This window comes from Fulmarus glacialis, unplaced genomic scaffold (genome assembly GCF_000690835.1).
Source record: "Fulmarus glacialis isolate BGI_N327 unplaced genomic scaffold, ASM69083v1 scaffold42545, whole genome shotgun sequence".
Lineage (NCBI taxonomy): Eukaryota > Metazoa > Chordata > Aves > Procellariiformes > Procellariidae > Fulmarus > Fulmarus glacialis.
The window spans coordinates 8,590-32,061 of record NW_009214417.1 but is presented as its reverse complement, the minus strand read 5'-3'; the positions used below and the strand labels follow the sequence as shown (position 1 = coordinate 32,061).

At 39.3% G+C, this 23,472-nt stretch overlaps 1 protein-coding gene across 1 annotated transcript; it reads left to right on the top strand.

Moving 5' to 3' along the window:
- Positions 1-293: 293 nt before the first annotated feature.
- Positions 294-23,329, top strand: LOC104077352 (E3 ubiquitin-protein ligase ZNRF2; the record flags this gene model as incomplete). The annotated part of the gene is made up of 4 exons (XM_009578549.1): positions 294-389; positions 20,573-20,678; positions 21,435-21,512; positions 22,692-23,329. Coding segments are annotated over 3 exons (260 nt in total), but the record flags the coding sequence as incomplete, so codon positions are not given.
- Positions 23,330-23,472: the final 143 nt, after the last annotated feature.

The following is a 23,472-nucleotide window of genomic DNA, read 5'->3' as shown; positions in this document are numbered from 1 at the left end:
CCTCTTGTGCTTGTCTTATACTGTTCTTAGAGTTGTTGGGAAACTTTGCGTTCCAGAGGTGGCGACATGTTTACAATTGGCAACAGATCAATTTGCAGAAACAATGGTCCATTTTGAGATCTTTTGAAATCAAGGGAATTATATTCATGTAAGAAATGTCAGATCAAAACTGAAAAGCTGCCAGATTTTTTTTTTCTTTCTTTTAATGTGTGCAGAATAGTTTTTTGGTTTGAACATACGCATTTGCAACATGGTCGAATGTACTCATGCTTACATATTTTTATTTTCCATAGGATTCAAGTGCCCTGTATGTTCAAAATTTGTATCTTCTGATGAAATGGATTTACACCTTGTGATGTGTTTGACAAAACCAAGGATAACCTACAATGGTAAGAAAGAAGTAAGCTGATAATTATTTATTAATTTTAAACATTAGAGTGATGATAATTCTTTATTTAATAAGATACTCTAGTAATTAATTCAGTGGACCTAGAAATGGTGTATGTTTTTTGCTTGTTCATTTTTTTCAAGATAGTTCCTAAGAACTTGGTCTTTTTTTATACTGCCTGTCAATATAATTTACACTGTTGACTTGTGCTACAAATATAAAATTATTCTTATTTGACTGTGTGTAGTTTAAATGTCCTCTCATCTAATGACATCAAGTAGTGAGGTAGGTCAATCAAGTTTCCTTCTGGGGACGTTATTAAGGACTGTTACTTGAGACACTGTGCATTTGCACCTTATTCAAGAAAATTACTTTTTCTTGAAGGAGCTAAAGAACTTTCTCCTCCTTCAGCTGATTGCGTATGTGATGCATATCTACCAGTCCTTATGAAGTATGTCTCACCTCCATTTTTTGTGGGTTTAGTGAGACCTTTGCCAATGTCAAATGAATCGCCTGTTGTAGCTCTGTTTTTGCCCCATACCACTAAGCTCTCAGTCTTGGCAACCTTTGATGCAAGGCAAACAGGACTTTTGCCACTGTTGGGATCAAACCTTTCTATCACCATGGCTTAGACTGACACTTAGTTATATGGCAAGCACACAAAAATGTTTCAGAGAACTAGGAATTAGAAAATTTTACTGAAATCTTAGTGCCTACTTTGGCAGAGCTGCCCTACCATCAAGAAATCTTACAGTGCCTCCTGAATGAGCTTATTGCTCACCAGTCATCAGATGTGGAATATATAAGAACAGAATGCGATTAGAAATAAATTGTAGAGGAGACGAAGTCGGATTCTTTTTTGAGGTGCAGAGCAAAAAGTTGAGAGTCAGTGGTCACAAGTGGCGTCAGGGAAAAATCTGATTCAATGTAAGGTAGAAATGCCACATAATGAGGGTGGTCAAACACAGTAGCAGGCACCTGAAGAGGTTGTGCAACCTCCATCCTTGGAGATGATCAGAAATTGACTGAACAAGGCCCTGAGCAACTTAGTCGAACTTGGTCCTGCTTTGAGTGAGGGGCTGGACCGGAAGACTTCAAGAGGTCCCTTCCGGCATAAGTTAGTTATTGTATAAACAACCTGCAGTGTTATGGGTTCTCTTATCCTCCTGGCACCCTTGCTGTTATGGTATCCTACACTGGATTTTTTTTTTTTTTTTTTTTTTCATTGGAATAAGTTTTGAAGGGTGGTTGGGCCCACCTTATTGTTTGTCTGGACAGCAATAATTCTTGGCTTTAATTGCAAAAATAATTTGAAATCATATACTTACAGTTGTGAAATCCATTTCAAAGTACAGCACTCACGAAAAGTAAGTATTTTGTTTTTCTCCTGGTGTTGCCACACATATATTTGAGAAGGTTGACTTCATCTAACAGAGGGGGCTTTGTTTCTCTTTGTTTTGCCTTTTGTAAATTAGGATTAAGCATTTTCCAAGGTAAGTTGTTAGAAATCTGTGTACTGAGGGATGTTGAACACCAGGGAGAAGCAGGCTAGTCGCCCCAGTCAGGGAGGGATAATGCACTTGGGATTGGTTAGAGTAGAGCAGGAGGAGGCAAGCTGGCAGAGAGCAAGCAATGGCGGTAATCCAACTGATGGCATGTCCACAAGTTATGAGCTGACTGACTGAAATCCTTTGCCCCTGCTGCTCCCTACATGTACGTATGAGTGCACTCAGCTGACTAACTTTTTCCAAAGAAACAGCAGTTACATAACGTAACCTCTCAGTACTGTTTGTGGTGTTCATTTGTATCACAACGGTGCCGTATTCAACCTCGTTTGTTCGTTGTTGTTTTTTTTTTTTTCCCTTCTCCCCTCTGCATTGTTTCTCTCAGCTGGCACACTGCTGGTTGAGCTCCTTTGGGCCATCTTGTTACCTTTGCGCAGTCTGTTCAGTCAACGAACTTCCGTATAAATGAGCAGAAGTAAAACCTGTGAGTGGCACCTGAAGCCACGCTCTGGATAATCTGCAACATGACAAAAGCAGTTGTGGACAAGGCAATATGACTTACTACAAGCAACATGTCGTTTCTCAATTTAGGAGTGTGTCTGCTGTATAGAGAGCCTCAGAAACTCATTCTAGGAAATGGTTATATAAGCTTGAAAGGAGAAAACTACTAAATTACATAGACTGGTTTGAGAGAGACACTTATTTAGAAGTATGGTCTCATTCTCATAAACACTTAATAGAAGTGTGCATTGATCCTTGTAACTCCACTTGGCTAGCTCCTGGAGTCATGGACTAAATCTTAAATTATAGCCTATAGCTGGTTATTTAAATTACTGCAGCACAAAGAAATTGAGGATATGGCTTCAGAGTTGTGCAGCGCTCAGTTGTTACTTTGTGGTATGATTGTGATCCCTTTAATGAGGCTAATGAAAGAGAATTAACTACCAGATTGGTAACTTAATGCTGCCGTGATTACAGGTCCAGAATTGCATATAAATGTCTATATGCATGCTTTTTTTTCTTGTATATTTTGCTGTTTGCCAATGATGAGGAGACCAGTGATGGATCTGCCTTTTTGTCGTAAGCCATGAGAAAGGCATCTCAAGTTTTGCTTGAGAGAAGAAAAGATGCTGCTATCAAATTTTGATACGTTCTTCCAAAATGGAAGGCATCTCTTTATGCTTTACTTTCTCATTGTTATCTTGGCCTTATGCCATACGTACTCAAACAGAGCCAAATAGGCATCATTTGCTTGTGTTGGTCACTAGTAGTTTCCCAGTCCTATTACCACTAGTAGGCAATTTTTTTTTTCTTTTTTTTTCCCCTCACCTTCTTTTCTCTCTGAATTTTGTGTTGCAAGTAGTTGAAGGGAGCCTTAGACTTTGCAGGTGGTGAGATGTTTAAGAATTGAGCAGCTGGATTGAACTGCGCTTATGTCTACTGTTCTAGATGTGTTTCCTCATGATACTGTAAATGTATTAATTGTTCTTTCTAAGAAACAACAGGGAGCAAATTGTATGTATTTTGTCATTCTGAGAAGACAAACCTTTCTTTTTAAATGTGAGTCTAAAGCATACAGTCTTCCCCAGAAAAATGTTACAAGGCTGTTTAGATGTGATTTGAAGTTTAAAAAAATTAATGAGTCCTCCCAGCCAATTTCTAATTGCTTTCTGAGCTACCTTTGTGCATTGCATTTGGCAGTAGGAAGGGTCAGTGAACTGCAGACTCTGGCAGCTGTCTGATTTACACGTGTTTTCTGAAAGAGTGGTCACAAATTTGTCCCAGTTCTATCCTGGAAGTTGTGCTGATTTTCATATAAATAAATCAGTACATTTTATTAGCCTTATTCTTTCAAAATCTTGTGACTTGCCAGCAACAGAGATCTCATTGCCTACTCAATTTGGCATGTAAAAAGACCTCTTTCTTTTTTCTGTGGAACTTTGTTCCAAGTATCTCTTAAACTACTTGTGGGGCTCACACATGAACCAGTATCTAGGCATTTTGATACAAAAGCTGGTTAAATGAATGGAATTGTGCAAAAACATAGTGGTGTTTGGTGTTACTGTCTTAAATAGCCTTGCTTTTTTTAGCAATTAAAAACTCTCTTCATACTGCTTACTTGCTGAGTTGCTGAGAAACCAGAGTAGGTCCCATGCACTGGTTAGCCACAGGTTGCTAAAAGCCAGTTTTATGAAGAAAGTGGGTTACTTGCTAGTTGACAGATTTATTGAAAACCACTGCTAAAATATTATATAGCCATTCCTATTCCTTTGAGCTTCTCCAAAGTGTTAAATGAGGCCCCTTGCACCATCTCGTTCAAGTTTGCGGGGAGCCCACTTAGGGACTACTCTGTGCAAGATGTTGCTTACAAGGTAGCCCTGTGTTTTGGTCAGGCAGGGGAATTTACTTGAGTAACACTCAGTGCTTTGGAAGCAACTTGTCTTTAACTCCTTGCTGATGATTAGACCTATCTGGTGAAGCTTAGGTTTTGAATATAATTATTGTTCATTTTGTGTTGTTACAGTATTGATGCTTTTTTTCACTGGAAGGTGTTTTATAAAAATTGAGCAGACACAGGAGAGACTTGTGTCTTTAGGGGCACTAGTTTTAGATGCTTTGCAACAAATGCAACCAATTCCTCTTGAAGAAACCTTGCAGTTGCTTCTGAACTAATTCTGGTTTTCATTTTAAAATTCCTTTGTTTGTTTCTCAGAACACTTTGTAAGACTTTATTATTAAAGGGCCCCTCTGAGAGCTGGGACTAGCAGCCTGGCACCTGGCCAGATGGGGAAGCCAGTGACCCCAGAGAGCTGGGGGGAGCCAGTCAGCTTACTAGACTGGTTGGCTGGCTCGGTGAGCCAGCCTGTCCTCTTTCAAAAGTTTTGATTGAATTAGCACATTCCTGTGGAATATTTTGGGTTTCATCAAGTCAGCACTTTGTGTTGGAACGCTGTTCTACTGGAAACTTTCGAAGCAGGTCTCCTTAAAGCTGCTTGCTCGGGGTGGTGCTGCTTTCACATCAGCGCTGCTTTCACTCAGACCGCTCTGCATTTAATTCAGATACGGCAGTCAGTCTGATTATTGGCCAACATATTTACTGAGGTTCATTTTAAGGGGAAAAGCTTTTGCTAATGTAATTTCAGAGAGGGAGAGTGTTGAGACATCCAGCGCATGAGCTGCTGGAGGTTTTTTTTCTTACTCAAGGTACCTACTTTGCAATTATTCTTTTTGAATTACAATAAGTGAATTTTTTAGCCCTATCATACCAAAAAAGAGCAGGGGATCAAACATCAGATAGCAGGGATTACATATATGATTTTGTATTTAAAGTTTATCCAGCTCTGTTTTGAATGGAGGATTAGTATGTGGAAAGACTGTTACAGACAGAAAATTAAGGTAGGTGTACTGGAAGGAAAAGATGAGTGAAACTCGATGTGCTCTTCCTGTCCGGCAACGTACTTTGTTTTCTGGGGTGTTCAAATCCAATGCCATGCACAGCTAGCCAAATATTCCCATGCCGTCTAACCGAATTCAAAGTGACTTGGGCCACAGCAGTGCAACTGATTTAGATTAGCAAGGATGCAAAGCAAGGTTTTGTCATGAGGATTTAAATACACTGTTTATTCTAAATTAGTTTGAGGTATTGGGTTAAGTTTTGTCTTGTGAGGAAAGACAAAACTGCCACATGCTGAGGCCTGCATGCGAGTCAGTGTCAGAATCCTGAGCTGGAATCTGTGTGAGCAATAGTCCTACTAGAGGAGTGGTCGAGATCTAAATGACAGCCATAACATACGCGTTTCGATGAAAAGTAGAGACTTGAAGATTAGCATGAGTCACCTAAAGGACTAAATAAAAATATTTCGGAAACATTCTCGGTGAATGGGACTGACCTAATTTTTTCTAATAAAAGTTATAAGCTTTGTTGATTGATGGCTGTTTCAACATCTTTGGGGCAAGCTACTTTTGCCAGAACTTACTCAGTTTATGTTGCTCAGTAGAAGGGAAGAAAAATAGCGCACCTTAACCTAACATTTGGACCACCAAGATAGGCGATTCTGGTAGTTACGCCCCCTGAAGTGACGTGATTTCCTTGGTCACTTCTGTGCACAAAAAAAGGGAGAGCATTTTACTCAGCAGGGTTGATGCTGTCAACTGTTTTGACTGATGCACTCAAAACTTCAGTCTGGAATTAAAAGAATCGCTAACTTCAAGTTCACTTCTCTGCCAGGGTTCCTGAGTTCATAGCCTAAAAGACCTTGCAGAAGGGCATCTTGCCAGTCTGCCTGGAAAAGCTTAAGCCTTCCTCCTTGTCCTCATCCTTTAATAGGACTAGACTTTCAGCAAAGCAGTGCAAAATAATACTAAGGCAAGTCAGTTCTTTCATTCCACTTTATAAAATTCTCCATAGAATTTCTCAATTCTTCCATTTTTGGAGTTTAACAAGATTCTTGGCTAAAAGTTTCTAGCTTCTTGCTCTGCCCTAGACAGTTCTGTGCTCTGTCCTCGGGGGTGCTGGGGAGGGAGAAGAGCATACTTTATAAGGTAGTTTAACAGGACACGTAACCAGACACTTATCCTGTGCTTGCAGTTAAAATTGTGACATTTACTCTTGTTTTCATCTTGTGTACTCAGTAACATACTCCAGTGTATGTAGGAGGTTCATTCAGTTTCCCTGATGCTTTAAAACTGTTTTCTTCAGTAGTTCTTGAAAATAATTAGAACTGTTGAACATCTGTTGAACTTTGATTTTGCTTAACATGGTGACAGTAGAACATTGCTATAGTAAATAAAATTTTAGTCTCAGACATTTGCACAGCTGTTACTCTGTGAGTTGGTATAATACCAGCTCAGACTTTTCATAGCTTGTCTTGCAAATCATTTTTACAATTTTAAGGAGGGAAATTGTGTTTGGAGAACGTGATTAAAATGTATTGATTAGTTTGTACTTCCTCCCTTTGGGAATTGTTGGTAACGTTTGAACAAGGAGGAAACTTTCACTATTGTTCACCAGTGTAGGCCATGGATAGCTACTCGTCCAAACCAGACTCCCAAGAGGAACTGTGACAAACTCTAGCTCTTCCTCCCTTTTGTTCAGTAAAGCTGTATGTCCTTCCAGCCATCCCCAATCTCTCCTTCAACAGTTTTTGGTACCTCACAGAAGAGCATCACTACCAAAACAGCCTGTTAACTGTTCGGGTTTGTTGTGGGGGAAGGTTGTTCATTTTAAAGACTAATGCTGACAAATGTCACTAAATAAAATCACACTCAAGTTCAACGTGTACCTACCTCCTAAAGGGGGTAGGCCCTGCTCTGGTGACCCCATTTCAGCCTCAGTCAGTGGACGAATTGGGTCAGCCTGTGGTAGCGTGGAGCGGCAGCACTTTTAGAGGCTGCAGTCTCTTATCTTTCCTCCACACTCACAAACTGTCAGTCCTTTGCTATGAAGTCAGAAAAGCAAGCTGGGTATTTGTAATGGTGTGGCTGTGAAGAAAGCTCCTGAAATGGGAACATAGTGTAACTGAGAGGGAAGTGCTTCGAATGTCTGGAACAGCAGTTCCCAGAACTGCAGACTACCCCATTTATCTTGGTAAAATATAATCGGAGGTTTAGTGGTGGTGGTTGAGGAATCAACATTGCTTATTATTTTACTCTTCATGTAAGAGAAAGGGAGGCATAGATTTGTAAAGAAGCTATGACAGCTCACTTTCATGGTGCAGGTTGGGGATGTTCAATAGATTATGCTAAATTTTCTTGCTGTAATGAAGTGAAGTCAACATGCTTGCATCCTGCTGAGGATACACTGCAGCAATCACATCCATTCATATCTTAAACTTTTCTCTGATTTGTTGACTCTTTTAATGAACCTTTGGGGAGAAGGGTATTAGGTGGATACTTTCCCTGAATACTTTCCCTCGAGCCAGGCCTAAATCTGCTAGACTGAACTTCCTGTGATGGAGCCATCACAAGTCACTCCTGGCTAAAATAGCTGCAATGTCACCTCATACTTCAGTTCTTGAGAGTGGGACAACAATTTTTTTTTTCTCAGTACTTCGGAATTGCCTTTATCTAAATGCATGCATGTGCCACAGGAATATTTTATATGCAGTACTGGATAAATACAGTAAAGCTTTTGACAGCTATAGAACAAGACTGGTTGTTTCTGAAAGAAGTAGAGAAAACAGGATCATTCATGTGCTGAATAGCTCAAGTTGTTTCTTTTCTTTAGAAGCTACCCCTAACCTCAGATACTGCTGTTGTCTTGCTTTGGTACTGACAGTGCTGCTAAAGTCAAATGACAATTCTTGTCCTAGAAAATTACAGATACACCTGTGAACCAGTGCCACAAAGAACATCTGCGGGTGACACGAGGAGTGATTCAGATCGGGTTAGAAGAGGACCCGATATATTGTGCTGTATGTCATCGTGTTTCTTTTATAAAATGGCAGCGCAGTGCTGCATACAGGAGAAAGCTAAGGGACAGTTTTGTTCGCTCGGTAGCAAACGCTTACTGTGCTGTGACTCTGCATCATGTGATGTGGGCAGACAGGAGCTACCTTCCATGTCTTACACTTAATCAGTCTTTAGCTTTGAGAGGTCATTCGGAGGATGTCATAAATCGTGTCTGCAACTGCTGCAGTCTTGTGACTGCTGGGAATTTAGCTTCAGGGGAAATAATGTTCCTAGTTTTGTATGGTAATTCTGCAGTCTTTAAAGCTGATACCTCTAAAACCTTGAGATTTTACTCATTTGTTAGCAGCAAACTGACTTATTTTTTGTAGTTGCTCTGTGGAAACAAACCCCTTGAAAATACACAGCTTTTCCTAGTCTTAGAGAATAGGTTTCATTGCTGGATTTTGAAATAGAACTACTTGAAATCCATAGGTTTTTAAAAATAAATGCCAAACGACATCTCACTGAGATTGAGTGATCTGTGTAGGAATTTCATGGTATTTCCTTCCCTGAATTCCTCACTGTTTTGCAGGAACTAGAACAGATTACTCGCAGATCAGGATTTTTTTCTAAAGAAATATAAAAGAATAAGAGGCGCTCCCTCTCGCTCAGAAACTACCCCAAGGGCAGATCAATTGAAAGAATTGCCTGAAATGTCATTTGTAACTTCTTTTTTTCTTCAGATTAAAATATTGCTTTAAAACCTGCTACGCTTCGATTGTTTAAATAGTCCTGTGCTTCTGAGTTGCAGACTCAACCCTTCAACGATAAAAGAAGTCAGCCCAGCTTTTGCAGGGGGTTTCAGTGATAGAACAAGCCTAACTCTTCTGAAACAAGCTGGGTGAAATCACTGTTAATATGATAGAGTACTCTCACATCTAAATTGGGGATTATTATCACTGCTTACACAGGAGAAAAAATTGTCAGCTTTTCGTGTTTTTAACAAAATCCAGTGATTCTAGAATAGCTTGTAAATTGTCTGTTGGCAGGGATTACATTGATTATATACTAACATAGGTACAAAGTTCTAGACCAGCCTGTTGTATCCTCCCTGGAGGAACCGCCTCGCTCTCCAAAGTTTGTGTAAATCTCACACGGCTACAGATTTGTTCAGCTGCAGAAATAACCTGAAATTCTAACACACAGCTGAAACAAAAAAAACTTCACTATTGCTAGATTTAGTGCTGAACTATATTAATACTCATGAAACCTTGTTAAAGTTTCCTCATAAAAACCCTGCATAACTTCAATTTTAACCCTGCGCTAACAGCTATCTGTAATTTAAAGCCATATCAAATGTTATTCATTTTGACCATATTCCTCATCCCCTCTTTTCTTGTGTGGAGTTTAATTAGATAGTCTTCATGTATAACATCAGGTATTGGATAGCCTTCATGTAGCTAAGCAATAATGTAGTATTGATAACTTTTAGCCCATAAATAATGTTTATTTGTTTGGAATGAAGAGATGGGGGGAGGAATTGTTTGGTTAACACTTACCTTTTTTTCTCCCCAGTTCCAAGGAAGTCTGTTTCAATCTATGGCTTTATTAGCTGAAATGCCGTGTTGTCATAATGGTGTCCAATAGTTTTGATAGCTTGTAGATTTAAAAAATGAGGAGGAAAAAAAAAAAACTTTAATATGATTGTAGAAATACACTGTCAGATTACGTGCATAAAACTTTGAACAAATACTGGAGAATTGTCTATGGGGACTTTTTATAAACACATCTCCCATGTTAATCTTTTTGTATTATTATCTGTGAATGATCATCATTGCTGAATACTGTTGAAATTATATGAGTGCCTTTTATTTTACTTAATTGCTAGGATCTAGAAATTAATGCTATTTGCTTTAAAATGTAAAGGAAGGGTTTTTGGGGTATTTTTTTCCTCTCGAAATTAAAGACCCATATGCTCTGTATCTTCCTGGGATAGTAAAAACTTGTAGGTCACTGTAAGCACCAGAAATATTGTATCTCTATCCTTGCTGGAATAAATTATAATACTGGATTATGCGTTAATGTAGAGCAGAAAAATTGAGAAAGCTTTGAAAACTCTGACTCAATATTTGATGTTATCAGAACTTTTTGCATTCAGACATGTTTTGCATTCCATCTATATCGCAAAGATAATTGCATTTAAAATAGGAATAGCTTGTAAAAAAAGCAGTCTGTCTGCTGTGAACAGAAAAGACAGACAAGTAAAAATTATGTAGTGATTTATATCCCTATCCTGTGTATGCACACTGACACCAGACATTCAGTTTTAACTTGGAGAAGACTGATCTTGAGCCTGCTGGGAAAAGCACCCTGTAGGCGTAGCACCTGGCACTGGGGTTAATAAGCCAGACTTTGTGCACTCTGAGTTTTGGCACCAGTATTTTCATTGTGTGTTGCTCAATAATGCATCGTATCTTCCCTAAGAATAGCGTCTTAGTCAGACACACCTGTTTTTCTCCCCTCCTCCTGTTTCGAGCTTAGGCTTATAGTTTCATCTTTCATGCCATCTTCCTTAGTGCTCCCTGTGCATTCATTTTGCATCAGATCAAACCAAACTCCTCTGCAAGCTTGCGAAGAAATGAGTCAGTTATTTGGCCAATGTTAAAAGACTGGAAAAAAGACTTGGCAAAACTCATTGTGCTCAGGGCACCTGTAGGAAGCCTGGAATAGGAACTTGAAAAAGGACAAAGAGAACAAAACACTGAATCAAATCCTACATCCAACTTCAAAACAAGTCACCATTAAAGTAACCCATGTTGCCCAGATTAATAGGCTAGCTAACTGCATCTGAGCTTCCTCTGTTCATTCCCTCTCTGCCTCTGCTCTTCAGGGCCACTATTCCCCTACTCTTTCCTTCCATGAAGGTTTCTAATGTGCCCGCTTCACATACGTTGTGTTAGATGAGAGTTCTCACAGATTTCATTAGGCCAGCAGGTCCCCATCACACTTTCAATTTCTTGCAGACTGTTACTAGAATGAAACTTCTTAACTGAAAATCATTATAAAGCAATTTCTCTGACTTCTGACCGCAGTTTCAGTGATGGGGAATGGTTGAAGCCTTGCCATTTGGAAAAACTGTCTTCTGCAATCGTTTTGGTCTCCTTTTGTGTTGGGGATAAAATAAGCTTAGTCACTTTAAAAAGCTGCCAAAACAAGAGGGATTTCCTAACCTTAGTGGGGATCCTTTTGTACAGTCACATCAACATCTTGCATTTGCAAGATCCTTTCAAATTTACATCTTTCCTTCAGCTTGATCAGAGACAACCATCTTCTGTCGTACCTACTCGGCCACATCCACACCTTGCTTTACTTTCCCAGTCTTTGTGAACACTGTTGGCAATAGCATCTAGTCTTGATTTGGCAAAGTTGTTCATTTTAACAGACTTACAGCATCATACCTAAGTCTTCCTTCTGACTGAAAAGCTATTTGAAGAGAACTGCCTCTGCACAGTATATGAAAGGAATTCTTTACCCTCCTCCTAACCACAGTGGTATCTTTTCCTCATTAAATCAATAAATTAGATTTCTGAGTGATTTACTACCAGAAGAAGCTTCTGTAGATAAATACTCTTGGGTTTTATGCCTGGTTGGTTGTGGTGGGGGTTTTTCGGGGTTTGGTTTGGGTTTTATTGCCTTGGTTTTTTACCTTCGGTAAAGAAGTCATCTGCTACACAAGGCAAACTGCACCTCAGGCCTCTCTCATTTTTCTTGAATGTACCTCCCTTGGTGACAAGACTTAACTTTCTGCCCCTTGCTCTGAGGGATACCATGTGGTTCAGCCACCTTTGGGATCTGTGGATTGCCATCCCAAATTCTCAACAGGCCTACATTGATTTTGCATCTATCATAGCAGTTTCTTAGTGGTGGTACAGGTTGGCAGGTACATATAAGTAGCCCTTAAATATTTCGCATTGTTTTACTCCTCAAAGATAAGAAGCATTGTTTAGCAAAGAATAAAAATGATAAAAGGTCTGCATGCGTGGATCCCGTGCTGATACTCTTCTTTCTTGCCTGCTTCTGTAAGTTTCCTTCATCTCAGCTATCTCCAGCTCCCTGTGAGAAACAATCCTTTCTAACTGCAGCAGACTCTTTATCAGCAATACATGCTGGTTGCCCCTGGCCAATTTACTCAACCACTCCTTCTTTTGTAGCATATTTGTGGTGTAAGATCCTCTTTGATGGTAAAGTCAGCCTTGAGAAGTGTAAATCATTCTTACCCGATGAAGCTGAGGAGGAGGTATTCCCCAAGTGATAGTTCCTTACACTGTTTCCTAAGGTGCTGTTCTGTTTCTTGTGGGTTTTTTATGGGTTTGTTCCTTTACTTTTGATTTAATTCCTGACATTCAAGATTAATACCCAATAACGTGAGAGGTCATGTAATATTAATTAAAAACCAAGAAAACAGCCTAAAGGCAGCTTCCCTGTTCTGTGCGCTGCAATAAGCAGCTTTTGTTTCAGACAGTTATGTGATGGGGTATACTATTCATGATGGAATTGCACGGTGGGGCACTAGTTTGCTACTGCTGTATTCAAGGCTTTTTTACCTAGTTGTATCCTGATGAAACAATACTTAGAAGTATTTTCATCTACCAGGAACAGTGTTTCTGAAGGGAGGGGGGGAAACCTTGGGACAAACACAACATCCCAAAGAAGACTGTTCAAGAACATGTTACCCCTTGGGTCATTCAAAACACAAATATACATCAGTTCAGTTGGAGTGAGCACTTAGTACAGGATGAGTAAAGCTGGCACGAAGTCTCTTTACATCATATTCTGGAGGATAAGACTGTTTATTTGTGGTTCATTTGGGAACAGCTCTTTGGCCCGTATTTAGAGAAAAATTTGACAGTTTAAGGACATGGTACTTACAAATGTGGTGTAGAAGTCAGTACAACAGGAGAAAGTTGTTTAGCTGTCTTGAGATGATTTAACATTCAAGGTCATCTCAAACTGCAAGCAGACTGATTAAACAGAAGTTGGAAAGACTGTAGCTTAAGCAGAAGTTTCAGAGTCAATCAGATAATTGTTTCTGTATCGAGAGCAAATCTTGAATCACTGTGGAAACGCATAGTCACTTGGGCAATAAATCTCAAGACAGCAGCACAAGATGTTTCATGTCCAATTGGGTTGATAAGTTTTATCTTGTATAAGTACCTATTTCAGCCCAGTGCTTTCAACCAGAAGCAGAAAGTTGGTACGCTGATCACAATAGCATAGGAGCAGCTGTGGATGTTGTTGCCTGGAAGTGAGGAGCTTTTTTTCCTGGACTACTTGGTCTTTTTTCAAAGCCTAGCTCTTCACTGGGAGTCCTGGGATGCAAACTTTGTCTATGAGCACGATGTCTTAATTGGACATTGTATGAAAGCTGTGTTATTTAAACTTGGGATTTAAAATTTTTTTGCAGAACTGTAGCTTGTATTGACAACGTGTATCTTAAAGTTGCAGATAGATTTCCATTGTGGCCACTGAAGCAAACCTCTTTACAGAAGAACTGTTTTCCTCAGTGCACAAATCCCTTTCCCCTCTGTATTATTTAGTTTACCTAATTAGAATTGTATCCAGGTAGCTAGGACTATACAGGCTTTTATACTTATCCTGCTCCCTAAAATGTATTTCTGTTGCTACTATTTCGGTTTTTATCTTTATTCAAAAAGTGTGTGTTTTTTCTCTACCATACACCTGATCATTATCTGTCTGAACAGGAAGCATCTAGCTATTTCTCAGAATTAGCTTCTGAAATGTCCCACAAAAATCTAAATCCCATTCTTCAAATGTTGGGTTAGCTGAGAAACAATGAAACTTCTGCAGCTACCTCCCTCTAGCTCAGCACGGTGTTGCGATACAAGTATTGCAACTTAGGCCTTATTCTGCAAATATTTTTCTTGTGCGACTTTCACTTTATATTTGTGTTTTAAGAGCGGGGAGCACCAAAGACTGTAGGCAATGTTTGTGCAGGAAGTCTTTCATGATGGGTATCTGTATATAGATATCTCAGTCTTGGACCAACACTGAGCAAGGTGAGAGGGAAAGGGAAAACAAGGATAACGCCTGGACTTCAAATAGGAAATTGTAACGGACTGCTGCGTTGCAAGGGGTGAAGAGTGAGATGCCAAACAAAACCCCCAAAATTCATCAAAATATTTGAGGAAGTGTCACCTGGTTAGTTCATTTTAGAGAGGTTATGTTTTCATGTATTGTGGTGGGGAAGGTGTTTGTAGATTGGTTAAGTTCTAGGTATTACGTGCAAGTCGTGCAATGGTGTTTGGGGTTTTTGTGCCTGTTGGAAGCGCACAAAAAGTTGTAACGTGCATGTTTGATTAGCGTATGGGTATTAGTTTTTTGCAGCAGTATAAAAGAGAATTTGGATTGAAGTTACTCAGCAGAGCTGAATTCTGAAGTTCTACATGCTCGACTTGCTGGTATTATGAATCCTGAAAACCACTTAGCTGTGGTTCAAGTAAAAACACTAGATATTAAAAATCTTCCCTTTTGCATCTGATCTGCAGGAGGTTGCTTGTATTAGAGCAATAAGAAATGTTTCTGGTCAGGAATCCACTGTTTCTTCAGAAGGTATGTCCCTCATTGAGGGCAGTGCAAGTTTAACTCCTGGCTGTGAAGGGGCAGTCTTCATAGGTGAACAAAGCTAATGGCTTTAGGTCTGCCTTGCTCAATCTGCTGACAGACCCTGTGTCTTGGAAAGCTCTGAGCGGCAATAAAGTATCTTCTGCACTGACAACTGAATGATCTTTCTCCTGCTATTGAGGGCTCTGAGCACTAACAAATCAGCTCTCCTTCAGAGTGTCTTTCTGCCTCAATTTTTGAGCAGCAGCAGAGGGCTGACCTGGTCATCCAAGAATGATCCCTTGCTGGAGCATGCTGAATCAAGGATGTTCCTCTTGTGGCAGCCAGAATACTGAAGAACAGGTAGAATGCCAAAGAAACGATTTGCTCTCCTAGCGCTTAGGATGGACTAGGAGAGAAAGCTTTTGCTTGCAAAGACAGTTACTGAGCTACATGAGAGAAGCACACCCTGCATAATGGTCCCTTTTCCTTCCATTCCAGTGTCTACTTCTCCCAAGGATATTAACCCCAAATAAGAAGGCTGTCCATATTATTCGTATCAGATAGTGGCTAATAATGTTAATCTCTTCCTCCTTTCTCCAATGCCTGCATTGCAACACTAAATTAAATGAGATAATAGGTGGTAAGGAGGAGTGGTAGAAAAAGTAGGTCTAGAGAGAATGATATTTTGGGGAAAATGGGTGTGAAGAGGAGGAAATAGCTGGAAAGGAATGGAGAGGAAAAAAACCAGATGCGGCAGAAGCTGGAAAGATTTAGTAAATAAAGTCAGTAACATTTAATAAGAGCATGTTCATCATATACACACATACTTGCTGGCTACCTGTGGAACATGCAGGTCCTTCTGGTCTACTTGTTTTTGTAACAGTGTAAGGAAAAAATTTGGATTGTCCCAGCAAGTGATATCAGTAAAAGTATAGAATAAATTCTGCAATGTGGATTAATTCATGCTGTATGTGTGAAGTAATATGTTGGCTTCTAGATGTCTAGAGTTTGATGTACTCCATTTAAAAACAAGCAAAGACAGTCTCTAATACTTAACTGAGAGAGTTTTTAGTAATCAGCCACAAAAATTAATGAATGTGTAACAGATAATATGGTAATATGTACTATTTAATGAAGTCTTACCAATATTTTTTAACCTCTATGGCTCTTGTGTTACCAATTTTAGTACTGATAAGATATTGTTCAGAAGGTATGTTCCGATTAAGTTTCAGTCATATTCCTGAAAGGGTGCACTTTTGTGGTGTCCTCCACTGTTAAGCTAGCTGTGGTGGCAGCTTCCACAGACATTTAAGCTTTTAAGTTTTAGAAAAAATACAGATATTTTGAAAAGTTGTCATACTGGGTTAGATCAAAGGTCTTTCTAACTTGGTGTTCTGTTTCCAGTGAATGCCTAGAGAGAAATAAAATACTGCAGCTATAAGGTGATATCTCCCCAAATACTATTGCCAACTCCATGATTTGTGCCTTGGGGTTTCCTGAGCCTAGGGCTATATCTATCTGTGTTTTAAAAACAAAACCAAAAAGCAGTAGCACAGATTTTAATTACTTAATCCATAAGATGTGTATTGCATGTGCTTTTGCAGTCCTCAGTTTAAAGACAGACTGTTTCATCACAGGCATTGCCTGAGTTGGTGGCTTTGATAGTTGTTGGATGTATTTTTCAAAAGTTCTAGAAAAAGTTTTAATTGGTAAAGTATGTGCAAAATTGCCAGGATGGTTGTATTTTGATTTAGTACTACCTTTTTGCTATAAATGTGGAGTAGAATTTATTTTTCAGTAAAGATAAAAGCAGAATTTTAGGAGGAAAAATTACTGACAGCCAGAAGTTAAAACAGTAGTATTACTAACCAGGGGTAGGGGAGAGGAGGAAGAAGTACTTGAGCAGACACCGGAGGGAAATACTATGGTCTTTTGCCAGATTTAATCTTTGACACCAGTCTTTGGCTAGTGAGTACTTGTTCAAATAGCTGGGAAGGTGGAGGAGTGTTTACCTCCTATTCAGTGCAAGGCAGATGGATGTGGGGGTGTGGTGAGTGTTTGTGTACGTACCCACGTGTGGGCGAAATGGAAAAATGTGGCCTCTGCTTATTTCCTCTTCCCATTTCCATTTAGGTAGTACACTCATATAAATGTTTTAATCATAACATTGATGAAATCTCAAACTGTTCTTTTTTTTTTAAGAGAAAAGAGAAAAAGAAAAAGAATAATATGTATCTGCTGGATCACTCCACTGCAGGAAAATATGAAAACAAAAAAATTGTTCAGACTGCAGTCATTCAGTGCAAAATGATTTACACATTGTTCTGTAACAGATACGTTTAAAAGTCAGTGTTAAATGGCCCTTAAACTGACTTCCATCTGGTATAAGCCAGTGTTGGTACAGGGGAGTGCTGTATGAAACAAGTACAGAACAAATTCTGGCCGGATCCAGGTCTAACAGTTTTTTTCACTCCTTTTTCTTTATCTGGGATTGATGATCCGAATCACCTAAAATGGTCAAAAGGGAGTCAGACCCAAAGTATTGTAGGTCCTTGAAGGATTTGGTTTTGCTGTCGTCACTCTATGTGTGTAATCAATCATGAGCATAATTACATGGGTTTGGAGTCTGTCTGTGTGCAGTGCCAAGTTGCACATGGGCATTTATAGTAGTTGGCTATTTTGTACTGATTCCTTCAGTATTTATGCTTTTCTCTTGCATGAGAGCCTGGTAGGATTCGTAAGGTTAATGCCGACTCCTGGTTACTTCAGAGGAAGAAGAGCATTGAAACCTATTAATAAAATCTCTTCTGCAGGGGTGGCAGAACTCCACTGCGTTTCTGAGGCCCCGTCCATGCCAGCCGTCATCGGAGTTCACACCAGCTCCCACTGGCACGACTAGGCAAAGCCCGGTGTGTGCCTGGCGGCTCATCCGGGTGGGAAAGCCTGGGGTGAAGCCAGGGAGGGCGGCAAGCTGCTTGCCTGGCACTTGTGCAGTAGGGCTGTTATTGGCAAGGGGGAGGCTAATGGCATTTGGGGAGAGTACAGGAGTACTGGAGGGAAGAAAAGGAGTCTCAGACTTATGCCAGGGCTGGTGGGAGATACAAATGTTTAAACTGGCATCTTGCCCTAATGTTAGCCAAAAGGTGCAGAACCTTGTTAAATCGCTCAGCGGGAGTTCAGGCTCAAGCGTTGTACAGTCTGGGGATCGCACGATAAGCCAGACATGTACAATAGAGAATGGTGTGAAAGCAGTTCACAGGAATGTTTTCTTTTATAAATTGTATTTTTATTGGACAGCTTTTTAAGTTTTGTCATCAAAACTTGACTAAATGCTTCCCTCTTGAGAGTGCTGAGGGAGGGAGGCTGGGGATTAATTCACTGACGGTATCTTAGTGTCATTTTGTTTTGGGTACCAGCTGCTGATCTGATAAAGTGACTCCATGGAAAAAATGGCTTTTATTAAGTATGCTCTGTGTGTATGATACACGCCTGAATTATAATGGTGCTTCTTCCTGCAACCTAACTGTGGGAAGAGAGTAGATCTGCTCATACGACTTTTGGCAAACTACTTGTGTAAAGAGGCGGTCTAGGAGGGTAGTGTCTGAGAGCCTCAGGCGAAGATTAATATCTCTCTAGCAGGACAATGCTGTCTGGAGAGTCTTTGCCTCCTGGTGTCAGATACTAAAGTATCTTTTTATAAAAAACAACACCTCAAGGAAGTATTTATTCTTAGCACCCTCTTCTGGGCAAGTTCTTAGAGTCATGATTTTGTAACAACAGATAAGAGCTCTTAAGATCTTTTGTATTGTTTTAAATTTCTTTCTCTCTTAGGTACCTCTAATGTTCTTGGAAGCTTACAGCTTCTGATAGAACAACAGAAGCAATTTCTTAATATAATGCCTACCAATAATATTGTCACGTGTAAAATACTTTTTTTTTTTACATTTTCTTCATTGTGGTAGGTGCATATTGTTTATTAATTTATTTTGATTATTATTCTTTATAACAGTTCACCTCATGTTAGATATTCTTCACATATCCTCATGAAGATGTCACACACATGGCATTATACAGTATTTTTAGCATAACCAATGAATATAGCAAAGACTGAAATAAGGACTGTTTTAGAAACCCAAGCATCTACAAGACAACTTGCTGTCATTCTAAGGGAAACAAGGTAGACCTAATTTCATTTTACTTTTTGCTGCAGTGATAGCTTTTTAGTTGCCTGCTTGTCATTTTCTGTGGGTTTAGAATGCCATAGTGATGAATATTGGAGCCACTGGAGAAAATAGTGTAGAGCTGGTGGTTTCTCAGTCGTACCTGGGAACCGTACTCTCCATAAACAGTCCCTTTAGGCTCCTTTTGGTTTAAGAAGGGGAAGCTTTTCCCATGAAACTGTGGAAATTTGAATACATGGGCTTTACTTTGCCAAGTGTGCACCTTTCTGATCTGCCAGAGATGCCAGCTTGGTTGCTATGTGGTCCCTTGTTGGGAATGCTCTGTGCACTGCATGAGGTCGTATCTAACTGGGACTTTTAACCTGATTCTGGCAAACGGGGCCTTACGTGATCTCCTGTTTTGCTTTGTGCTGAGACTGAATTCTGCATCCCACGTTCTGGCTAAGAGAAGTGTCCAAGAGAGAAGGTTTTTATTAAAAAATAATATATTTTCCCAGAAACTTCTCTGTGAAAGCCAACTCTTGTGCATTCCTAATAACTTAGTTTCTTCTCCTTTGTTATGGGACTTGGTAATGCTGCAAAAAATTCAGTATCTCCAGGAATTTAGGATCATTGGAGCTATGAAGCACTGATCTTTCCCTGATGGAAAACTCCCACTCCTATTGCTAACAGTTGCATACTTTACACTGAGGAAAAGGTGGATGGGATGTGGTAGAACATGCTGACGTGGTGAGGAGGTTGAAGGTGTGAAATATGAGCACCGGAAAGGCTGGTAAAAGAAAGCCAGATGTATAGAAGAGAGATGAGTAGGAGAGTAGAAAAAGCAAATGATAGGCTAAGTGTTTGGAAGTTAACAAGATCTTTACCTAGTTAATTACCTGCAGTGTTCTGTCCGGAGAAATGTTATGTTCAGGCTTGAGTTTAACCTCCACAGTGAAAACCGAGCATGGGGAAGAAGGTAGAGCTAGGAAAAACCCACCCAGCATGAATACTCAAAGCCCTGGAGGCATTATGTACCATCTGCATGAAGAACACAACTTCTCCAATGCTTAGCTCTTGGGGTTGGCAGCATGTCTCTGCTGTGGCTGTGTGGTTCAGAGTGCAGGTTTCCGAGGTCAGGTCAGAGCAGCCTGTGTGGAGGGGTATGGATCTGCTGAGGGAGTATAAACTCCAAAGGGTACCGACTGTTGATTATGGCTACCCCTCTTCTCAATATGGGTGTCTATCTACAGGACTTCATTTTGAGCTACAGCTGTGTTTAGGCAAGAAACTGAATCATAACCATATTTTAATTTGAGCTGTCAAAATGACTCCCATCAGGAATCTTCAGTCAGCTGGTGTAAGTGTGACTGATCCTCACCTTGACATGGCTTTCTGCAGGACAAGAAGTATCTTCTGCAGCTGGCCTTAATGTTCTGAATAAAGAACATTTTGCTTGTAGTAGTCTGCTTTTTAACTGTTTTAACTTTGTGCTCTTTCTTCAGAGGATGTGCTGAGTAAAGATGCTGGGGAGTGTGCAATATGCCTGGAAGAGCTGCAGCAAGGAGATACTATAGCACGGCTGCCTTGCCTCTGCATATATCATAAAGGGCAAGTATTCCTCAGGATGCATATAAAATTCCAGAAGGTTGCATTTATTGGGTAACTCCTCTAAGGGGTGCTTAATGGAGCACTAAAACTTAGTCACTTTTTACATTTAAAAACCAACCAAACAACAAACAAACAACAGCATCAACCCTAAAGATGTTTTTAAAATGACATCTTTCTGGATCTCCACCAATGTATTTGAAGTCAGTTTTCCCTACTATAGTCTTCTCATGCTTGCATGAAAAGCCCACAGGAAAAGTAAGGCAAAATCACCTGTATGGGGAAGGAGTGCACATCATGGCTAGGGAGCTTAGGTTCTGTGTACTTAAGTTTTGTCAAATGCTAATAGACTTGGGAGGGAGAGGGGGGAACACTTTTTAAACCTGTTTCATGTTTGTTTTCGCAAGGGTCTGTAACTACAGGAAGTAAAATGTCAATGAATGATGTAAGCAAGATGATAGCGTTAATAGTGAAGTAACCTGTGTATATAAACCTGGGTAGTAACTTGTAAAATGCTTCCTTGGAAAATTTTAACACTTAGGAAATAGTTCTTCAACAGTGTTTAATATCCAAATATTACTGTGGTTTGGGGTTATTAAATTTTTCAGTGATGTGTGTATATACATGTAATTCTTTGTAGAATATAAAATCTTACTAATCATTGAAATTATGAGAAACTAATTTATATTCATATCTTACTGCTAAATGTTACTGAGATATTCATGTCAATTGTTTTAATTTTTGTCTTGCATCCAACAGCTGCATAGATGAATGGTTTGAAGTAAATAGATCTTGCCCTGAGCATCCATCAGATTAAGACAAGATTCATGTTTTTAGGTAATATTTATTTTTAGATGTGTACATTTCAACAATATCTTGATTATCTGAAATAACTCTTTATGCAATTTTTTTTTTAATTTGTGAATTTGCTACTCTGTCTCAGAACTGTAATATTAATCAGTAAGTATTGACATATATTGCAATATGTAAAAGGTTTCTGCATCCTTGTATGGCATGGTCTGAAATGATGTATTCCAGTTTTAGTACTGGAAAGTGGCAAGTCAGTGCCAATAAAGCTTTAACATTAACTTCTAAAGAGTATTTTTTCCATGGAAATGAAACAAAATTAAAATAATACAATTGTGTAATTTTGGATTGTTCCATGAGTACTGGCATTTATTTCTGACAGAAAGCTTTTGGAATCATATAAAAAAGTTGAAACTAGGTATTTTCAAAACCACTTTCATGTTAATGCATTCCAGAATGTTTAAAATATATAAATAAATAAATAAAGTTAACATGTTTCTATCCATCCCATCTCACAGAGGTTCACATTTTTCCAGCTTATATTTTGTGTTAATGATTTCAGATCAGTGTCAAATGTTTAAAGGATAGGTTTATTCTTTTTGTTGACTGGTTCGAAAACTTTATCTTGCATTAAACTCCTGCCCCTAAGCATTGCAAAACACACTAACAATCATCATAATTCTTAGAGAAATGGGGATATCTGAAATTCTGGCTGGTAGCTGAAGGTTTGGTTTTGTTGTTCTGATGGAAATTAAAAAAAAAAAAAAATCTGAAGACTTCATCATTGGCATTTATTTGTTCATTTGTTTCATCTTGCTTCATGAGGCTGTGTTGCAGGTCACATTGCAGTGTTGCAGGGGTAGCAGAGAAAACCTGAAGGAAGGTATCCTCTACAGGGATAATTGCTTTAACCTCAGGGCAGTGTTAGCCAAAATTAATAAACAAAGACGTTTCCTATAGTGCCCCCAACAACTGAATTGTGGAAGAAGCCCGTATGCTGTTTATGAACACATTTTTCTCTGTACATGCTTATGGGTGTCTAACCTCATGTTAAATCCAGTTTGCTTTTTTTTCCACAGCGGAGATGGTGATAACTGGGGCTTAGGGGAAAAGGGAAGGAAAACATGGTGGTGTACTCATACTGTTTGAGTGTGTTATATACTGAAATAGCTGAAATGATGGTACTTTTGTCTTCTGCTTTTTCAACAGCTGCTTCCACTGATCAGAAAACATAGGAGATGTGAGGTTCCCTTGCTGAACGCAGCATGCCTGGCTTGAGACTTACAGTTCTTTGTGGCTGAAAAAGGCAAAGATGGACAGTGACATGGAAAAAACATTGCAGACACCGGTTACTTGCCAGTAGTGCTCAGTATACCAAACACTCATGCAAAGGACACACAGGGATTTTGAAAATGCTGCACATTCTGTAACAATCGACTCCCCACAGACATTACTGACACTATTTTGTATCGAAGGCCAAAGTTCCTAATTTCAGCCTAACTTCTGGTTCTGTGAAGAAGCAGGTTATTGGACATGTTTCCTACTGCCTCGAGTGGAAGGGGAGACGTTCGATACGTGCTATCTGAGACCCTTGCAGGAGGATGGCCCTGAGTTTGAGTGGGAACGTTTTCACCTTTTCATCGGCTGAAGAAGAGTAAATGGCAAACTAAATATAATCTAACAGTGTGACCTTAATTTACTGAATTCACATCCTGTTTTATGTTCTTCACTTTTTTCAAGAACAGAAAACATAAACTTCTCTGCATAGGAATACTGTATTTCAAAATTTTGTAACTAAACCTTTGTCACAATGCAGTCCAAAGAGTAAAACCAAGACAGGTAACTAATTTATAATGATCAAGCTATAGGGATTGTTGAAATCTGCACATTGTATTGCTATTTAAGTAACTAAAACTTCTCTTTTACTGCTTGTGAGTAAAAACAACAAAAAAAAAATGCAGCAAAGCAAAATCTTACAGCTATGCAACTT